At 54.1% G+C, this 8,480-nt stretch overlaps 1 protein-coding gene across 1 annotated transcript; it reads right to left on the reverse strand.

The window, feature by feature from the left end:
- Positions 1–1,885: 1,885 nt before the first annotated feature.
- On the reverse strand, positions 1,886–8,082 carry LOC137484433 (centrosome-associated protein CEP250-like). Its single transcript, XM_068208301.1, has 8 exons — positions 7,821–8,082; positions 7,039–7,193; positions 5,754–6,095; positions 4,906–5,096; positions 3,480–3,607; positions 3,132–3,301; positions 2,211–2,387; positions 1,886–1,912 (listed from the first exon to the last, which is right to left on the reverse strand). The coding sequence occupies exons 1-8, from the start codon at positions 7,933–7,935 to the stop codon at positions 1,886–1,888; spliced, it is 1,305 nt and encodes a 434-aa protein (XP_068064402.1). The 5' UTR covers positions 7,936–8,082.
- Between the last annotated feature and the right edge of the window lie 398 nt (positions 8,083–8,480).

The raw sequence follows: 8,480 nt of genomic DNA on the forward strand, positions 1-8,480 counted from the left end.
AAGGTGGAGCTGATGGATGTATCCAGCTCCTTACAATGCAGCTCGGGCAGTGTCAACACACCCACCTAAAAACACAATACCCCCAGAGGGAAAGAGCTACCCCCAAATCCTTTCTCTGCAGAAAACCTCTGTTTGAAGTCTTAAAATAAAGAAAATGAAAGACAACATCCAGACAAGGAGAAGTGTCTGCACGGAGAGTTCAGAATCTGCCACTTAGGAAATGCTGCCAGAGCCCCTGGCAGGTGCAAAGAGGGCAAAGAGGGAATCCATTCACCACAATGCAGAGTCCCACAGGCTTTCATTTACCTGGCTTTTTCACTCTCTAGGACATCCACCGAAGCCTGCAATTCTGAATTTTGCTGAGCCACTTCTTCCCAGCGATTCCTTTCCCTCTTCAAGGACTCCACATGCACTTGCAGCTCCTTGTTCAGATTTTCTGCCTCCTCCAGGATCTTCTGGACGTGTTCAACCTCCGACAGCTTCTGCCTGGACTCTTCCTGGGCCTCCCTCACCTCTTGCTGGGCTCTCTGGACAGTTGTTTCCCGGGACTCTCGGGAGGCTGCCAGCTGAGATGTCAACTCTCCCACCTCCAGTCAAAGGGAACAAAGCAGTCAGGGGCTGCAGCCACAGCTTGTCACTGTCAGCCACAGCACAGGCTGAGAGGAAAGGCAAAGGACAACTTTCCATTTCTCCCTGTCCTGAGAGCACCAGATTCACACTGGATATGGACAACTTGTTTCAGTCTCTAAGTGGCCCACCACCAAGGGCACCTGAAAAAGCACCTCCCAAACCAAGGCTGGCAAGGAGAGGCCAGCAGGAATCCATGCTGATGGTTGCTGGCCAACAGCCCAGAGGACTAGCCCAGCTGTCCAGAGCAGCAGCTGAGATTCAGCAGAGCACTGTGTGTCCTACAGAGCAGCTGCCATGGAGCCCCCAGAGCCCGAGACAGCCCCAGGGATCACCCCACCAGCTGCTGCTCTGCCATGGAAAAGCAAGAAGGCCACAGACCCCTCGCTGCATGGCTGCCGTGCCAGTGCTGTTTCACTCACCTGCTTTTGTAGAGCCTCCCTCTGCTCAAGGAGCAGATTCATTTCCTCTTTGAGGCCGTGTAGCTCTTCCTTGTGCCTCCTCTGCACTGCCTGGACTTCACTGCGAGCTTCCTGCAGCTCAGCTTGCAGATTTGCCTTGATGGTCTGGCAACAAAATGCAGAGCAACTTCCTGGGACCTGCCCTCAGGCTCAGCTTGTTCCACGTGCTGCCTCAAAATCCCATTCCTTCAGCTGCTTCTTTTGGCTTCTCTAGCCAGCTCTGCTTCCACTGCAAGCCTTCCTTCCTGGGGCTGAGCTCTGGAGCTTACCAGGCTCTGTGCTCCCAGGGCCTGAAGCAGCCCTTGCCTCCTCAGTCCCAGGAGCTGCCTTTTGTGCCCTTGTCCCTGCACTGCCCTCTGTTGCCTGCCTACTCACACTTACCTGCCCCTTCTCTTGCAGCTCTTTCACCTCCTGCCTGAGCTGCTGTACCTGCTGATGGGCTCGGCTGAGCTCTCCCTGAGTCTGGAGCAGTGCCTCTGATAAAGCACTCTTCTCCTTCTGCTCTTCCAGCAGCACCTGCACCGAAGGAAAGAGCAGAGGGCTTCACACTTCTCCTGCAGCATCCATGTGGCAGAGGCAGACTGATGGGCTCACGTGCTCTCACAGCACTCGGCTGCTGCTCCCCTGGGCCACTGCCTGCCCCGGGGCCAACACAGCTTCCCAGGAAGTGACTTAAAACACAGCCCAGAAGACATCTCTGGGTTACTGTTCAGAAATACTCCAGGCAAGTCTTTAAAAAGATTTTTCTCTTGTCAGTGTTGCTGCTGCACCCTCCCCGTTCCCACATAAGAAAAGAGCTACAAACTCACTTTGGCTGTGAACACCTACCAGTACACACCAAAAGGGGAGCGGAAAGAGAACAGCGAAGGTACCCTGAGGTACATCTTAGAACAACAGAGCACAAGAGCAGCACAAAGATCTCAGCTGATAGCTGATGTTTCTGCCTGGCTTCCTATGAGAGGGCTCATTGCTGGTCCCAAAGACAGCCCCGTTCAGCTTTCACCTCCCCCAGTTCAATGTAGAAGACATGGAGGGCATGCTCCACACAGCCCCATGTCCTGCCATCTCCCACAGCTCCAGCCTTGCAAAAAATCACACCAGTTCTCCTCTCTCAGTCATTACCTGTCGCTTGGCATTTTCAAATCTCCTTAGTTCTTCTTGTTGGGCCAGCAGGGTGGCATCTTTCTGCCTCATCTCAAACAGCACCTTCTTGTGCTCCTGCTCTCTCTCTGCCTTCTCTTTTTCCCATTGCTCCAGCGTCTCCTGCATCTCTGCACGGTGCCTTTCGCGCTCACTTGCCTGAGGAGGGGAGGAGAAATTTGCAAGATGAAGTCCCAGGCAAGCTCCCTGCTGAAAAAGGTGAAGCTTCATCCCTCCCACAACCCCCAACCGGAAAAGACAACAGCACTCCAGAAACCGTGTCCTGTCATGGAATTCAAAAGGAGGCTCAGCAGGTGCAAGAATCACAGACTCGTGGAATCTCTTCTGTTGGCAAAGACCTTCCCAAGCGTTGAGTCCAAGTGCTCAGAAAAGGAGGTGTCACCTTCCCTTCCCTGACACCCCAGTCACAAGGACTGAAGGACCAGGGACAAGGGGCCTGTTCCATTTGCTTCCAGCCCAAAGCTAATCCCTCTGTCCACCATGGAAGCACAGCAAGAAAGGAACCGAGTTCCCACGCCTGCAGCCAGCAGCACTGTTGGCATCTGCTCCATGCCGGCAAGTGCTCCACGCTGGCATCTGCTCCGTGGCAGGTGGGACTCAGGGACAATCCTGCCCTGGGCTGCCACGCTTTGGGTGGGCACTGCCCAACCTGCTCTGGAACTCCTCTTACGCCCTCACTGAAGCTGTGGCTGCATTTACTGTCCCAGCACCATCCTGGGGGCTCTCAGGCACCTCCAAGTCCAAGCTGCTGCCTCTGCTGCCCGGCCCAGCAGCGGGAGGCCTTGGCAGAGGATTGCTGCCCTTTCACACCCTCAGGCTCTGCTTGTGCTAAACCAACCCACAGGGCTGGCTTGGACACTCCAGAAGTGTACTGTCCCCTACCAGGTCTTGCAGGAGCTTCTTTATTTCCAGTTGCTGAGCAGTTCCCTGAAGCCTGAGGCTTTCGTGATGCTGCTGCTCTGCCTGCAGGAGCTGTTGAGCTGTGTCTTCCCGTTCCTGCCTCCTGAGAGATCTCTCTGCTTCCAGCTCATCTTGGAGGCACTTCACTTCTCCTACAAACACGACCAACAGCAAGAGTCAGAGTCTTTACTGACTTTACTGACCTCAGGCCCTTTCAGTGCCACCAAGCCCCACCACTCCTCAGAAGCTCTGTGGACAGAGGCAGCTTTACAGGGTGCTTAGTTCTCTAGGCAGGGGCAGCACCACAAACAAAGCACACGAGGTTCTCACCTTCTATCACCTCCTTGGCCTGTGTGACTGTGAGCACTTGAGCCTCCAGATGGTTCCTGGTGGTCTCCAGCTGAGATATCTGCTGCTGAGCAGCACTCAGCCTGGATTCCAGGCTCTCCTTTGCTGACCTATGAGTTGCACATACGGAGAGACATGAGTTGCTTGCTCCAGACACCCACAGCTGGGTATTCCAGGACAACGTGGCTCAAGATCCCCACACCTGAGTATGGGAAATGGGCCACGTGGAAACTCGCCCAGGCAAGGCATATTTGTGCCATCTCAACAGCAGAGCAGGGCCCTCTGAGGGACTGCCCAGGCCTTCCCTGTGGCCTGGCAGAGCACAGAGAGCCCAGCCCAACTTGGCCTCAACAGCCAAACCTTCAGTTGCTGATCCTGATCTATGACACTGGCTAGCTGTGTCCAAACAGGCTGGGGCGACGAGCAAAAGCCCAGCCTCTGCTCACAGCCCTTCTCTCATCAGCACTTCCAAGCTTCTCTGCAGGGGGACACAACAGACTCTTGTCCTTGCTGACTGCTGACTTTTTAATGCTCTTGATAATGGACATAAAGGTCCATCATCTTCCAGACACCCTGTATTTATGTGGCTTCAGAACTACTTTGCGTGACACAGTAAAATCTCATGGTCATCTCATAGCAGCACTTGTAAAAAATCAGGACGCCCTTTTGTCTGAACAACAACTACCTGAATGCAGAGACTGCAGTTTAAACTCTTGCAAGGTCATGGAGTAGACTTGCCACCTTTATTTTAGTGTTGCGGGGCAAGCAGGCAGTAGCCCGAGGCACTTGTCCTTCTTTACAGAGTGAGAGGGACCATCCAAAGGGAGGTTGGCAGGTTTGGCAGCTGGGTGCCCATCAACAATCAGCAAGAATCCCCAGAGGCTGTTGAGAATTCCAAAGAGCTTTCCCTGCTGCTCTCCAGCCAGCTCTAGGGCCTGTCCCACACTTCTCAAGAGTGTGCTTGGAAGCAGAAAGCCCTCAAGATTTTCAGCAGGAGCCTCTGGCTTCCCCCTGAATGGCAGTGTGCTACCCCCAACGTGCCAAGGTCGGAGCCTGGAATGCTGAAGACGAAGCTTCAGTTCTGAAGATCAGGATCATGTCAAGCTACTTGGTAAGGAATGAGGGACGTTCAATGCCCAGAAGAAGAAACCAAAGCCAAGAGAAACCTGAGGTTTCACTCAGCATCTGCATGGTTTACCTACTACTCAGTTCAGGGCTGGGTGGATTGCTTTGGACTTCCCACAGGAGTGTGCTCGGCAGCACAAACAGGAGCCCAAGAGAGCTTTGCTGGCTTTAGGTGTCAGAAAAAGAACCTTCACATTGTGGCATATTTTTGTTCTTGGGACTCTTCCATATTCTGTCCATGGAATGTAAATAGATCTGAAAAGCTTCTGCTCCCTGCCTTTACCTGGTCTCCTCCAGCTGCCTGGAAAGGTCTTGTTGGAGCCACTCCATGGCTGCCAGTCGGCCCTCAAGGTCAGCCTTCTGGCCCAGCAGCTCCTGCTCTCGGCACACCTGGGCCAGTGCGTGCCCTTGGCCAGAGGATTCCGGGCCCAGCTGCTCCAGAGAGCAGCTCGATGAATCTTGCTCCTGGGAAACCTGGAAGTGGGACAAGGTACAGCTCGAGCCCTTCCTCGGGAGGCCTGTGCAGAGCCAGCCAGTGGCACCTCACAGGCAGCCAGAGGACAAGGAGCACCTGTGCTCTGGGCTCAAAGTTTCACAGCATCTGCCCTATGCAGCTCTGATAGCCGGGGCTGCCAAAAGCCTCTGGCACTGTTACCTTGGAAGTGCTGTGTCAGGCCCTGCTGGCTTGCCTGGGACCAGACAGCTCCTTCCCAACAAACATCCCCACTCCAAACTCCGTGTTGTCACCCAAAAATACTGCATCTTCTACAACTGGCAATACCATTTACTCTAAGCACCAGGAGTGCAGCTGATTTTCAGCCATTGGTCCACTTTAGTCCATCACTCAGTTTAGTCCATCCCTCTGCTCACCTGCTCCATTACTTCCCACACCAAATCCAAATCCCCATGTGTTGCATGGGCACAGGAAAAGCAGCTCCCCATGCCCAGCTTTTGGCCTGGAGCAGATTGGAACAGTAAGCTCCAGAGCTGGAGCAGTCTTTCTGGGCGAGCCAGGAAACAATCTGGCAGTCAATGGTCTCTGGCTGGAGCCAGGCAGACAGACAAGGCTGCCTGCTGCAGCCTGGGCTGCTTTACCCAAGCAGGCCTGGACTGACAGGGATAGAGACCCACCTCCTCATGGGAAACAGCACTGGAATAATTCAGGGACCCTGGAGTGGACTGAAGGTCAATGCCAGTGCCTTCCTGGATACCAGACTTTCCCATCAGGATGTACAAGTGTTTCATCAGAGTCCCTTTGGCAATTTCACTTTTCTTCAGTGCAGCACTCAGTACTTGGGTGTTCTCTCTCCATTTCTTCAAAGAAGCAGCCCCATGCTCCAACTCTTCCTGCTCGCCTTCTCTCTCCACTTCCCATTCTTGAGTATTTTCCTTATGATATCTTAACTCAGCTGCATGCATTTCATTCTTCTCTTCCACATCTCTCATGTGCTGCTGGTTCAATTCCTGTCCATGCTGCCAAAACAGGGAGAAAAAGGGTCACTCATTCGCCCCCTCGGTTTGCTTTTCAGACCAGATCTGGACTCCTGCTGCAGGGGCAGGCACTGGCTGCCCCTCTCTCTCTGCCCCTCGGGATGCTGCAGACCTTTGCTGGTCTTCCCCCCTTGATACCGCTCCTTCCCTCAGCCTGTCCCAGCTTCCTTTCTGCCCTTCCCCAAGCTCTTGCAGCCCCACTCCAGTGCTCCTCTGGGGAGGAGCTGCCAGAACTGCAGCCAGGATTTCAAGTCCATGCTAAGCAGGATTTAGGCAGTGCCACGAGGATGTGCTCTCCATCAGGGAGGAAGGGAAGAGCAAACACCGCCAGCATTTCCTTCCCTGGGCTTGGGCTGACAGCAGTGGTTTTCCAGCTCTGCTGTGTAGAGTTTCCATGGCTCCATCCCCGAGAGCCCCACTGCCCTCTCTTGGAGCAGCAATGGCCAGATCCCTCTGTCATCCTCTGCTGCCACTCAGGACGAGTTCTCCCCTTGCAGGCACACGTCCTGGTGTGGATCAGCACTTGGCTTTCCTCTCTTCTCTCCCCACTGGCTGCTCTCAGATGGCCAAGGCCAAACACCTTTCTATTCACAGCAAACTTGGTCTTCTCACCCCTCCTTCCAGATCCAGATATTTAGGAATCTGGACATGGGTTTGGACACGAGGAATTCCCCAAAGCATGCAATGTCCATAGAGGCAGTGTGGACATTGAGGACTAAAGCTTCTAGGGCACAGAAGCCCAGCATGGAGGAAAATCAGCAGGCTCAGCATTAACTGGCTTTGACATGACTACAACATCTTCTCCTCCTTATTCAGAAGAACGCAGTTGGAGAAGTTTAACTGGAAAAAGGTGCTCCTTAGAACTATTAACTGAATGTGCAAACACAGCTAGGAAATGGCCCTTTGTGGCATCTGCCAATCTCACCAGCACATCCATCCTTTCCTTCTGCAGGCTCTCCAATTTCCTCTGCAGAGATGCCACCTCCTGACGAAGAGTCACAGCCTCTTCCTGCCTTTCACAGGCCTCTTTCTCCAGGGCAGTTTCTCGAGAGGTGTGCTTGACTGCTGCCTCCCACAAATCTGCAGCAGGGAGGGGGAAGGAACAGGAGAAAGGAGAAGGGGAAAAGCAAAGCAAAGGCAAACTGATGTGCATCCTGCAGAGACAACAGCAGTGTCTTCTCTGCCTGGCTGAGTTTGTCAGGCCCTGAGCCCACAAGGGCTCCAAAGCTGACAGAAATGAAGGAAATTTGCAGGCAGAGAAAAAAGCAGGAATGAAAGGGGAAATGTTCAGAGGGATGGGAAAGTGTGTTTGCTCTAGGCCTTGTGCAGAGTGAGCAATCCAAGAGAGACAAAGGAGAGGGGATGCCTGTGCAGCCCTGCTCCAGAGAAGCCAGTAGCCTGGAGGCTCTGGCAGGGCCTGGAGTTTGGGGGAATCGAGCTGAGGCATCCAGCTACAGCTCCTCAGCACAGACACGGCACCTGGAAGGCTCCAGCTGTGCACGGGATCAGCCATGGCACAGCCGGATGGCACTGCCAGCCACAGCATCTTTCTCAAGAAAAAGCTTTCACTGGCACTTGGATGGATAAATCTCCTGCTGGTTGTTTTTCCCCTCTGCCATCTCTGGGCACTTTTCCTCTGCAAGCCATCAGCGAGATCGCCGCAGGTGAGGCAGGATGGGGCAGTGAGTGGGAGAGGAGAAGCTGTACCTTGCTCACTTTGCTCCAGCTGTTTCAGCAGCTCCTGATTGTGGGCTCTGAGATGGTCCCTCTGAGCCTGTGTCTTCCTCAGCTCCAGCTCCACGTCCTTACACTGTATGGCCATGGCCTCTGCTCTTTCCTCAGAGCTCTGGAGCCTCACACGCAGCTCAGACACCTCAGTTTCCAGCAGCTGCTTCTCTTGAGTTGCCTGGTGAGCTGTCTGCTCTATCTCTGCCAGCAGCTTGGCCTGGATCTGGAAGATGGATGCACAGAGCCTCAGGGACAGGGCTGCTCCTGAGGCTGCAGAGTGGGCCGCAGGGAGAGCAGCAAAGAAGAAATGATTTCAGGCAAAAACCATGCCAAAACCAAAAGGCAGAAAAGCAAGGATTCCAAAGGAGACCAATGTAGAGAAAAGAGGGAAAGGGAGGCAATGGGCATCCTTGAGGCTGCAGCTCTGAACAGCAGCTGAGATGGCTGCGCTGGAAGTGCCCTGCCCAGCCTGCCATAGCCACCTCTGTGTCCCCACATTGCTCAGTGCCCGGCACAGGCACCAACTCTGTCTGGGACAACACTGCTAACTGAGGGACACAGAGGCTCCAGAGGAGTCTGCTGCTGCTCCCCTCCCAGATTTCCTGCTGGGAGCCGGGAGAGAACGGTGCAAAACTTGGG

The sequence above is a fragment of the Anomalospiza imberbis genome, chromosome 17, assembly GCF_031753505.1.
Source record: "Anomalospiza imberbis isolate Cuckoo-Finch-1a 21T00152 chromosome 17, ASM3175350v1, whole genome shotgun sequence".
Classification (NCBI taxonomy): domain Eukaryota; kingdom Metazoa; phylum Chordata; class Aves; order Passeriformes; family Viduidae; genus Anomalospiza; species Anomalospiza imberbis.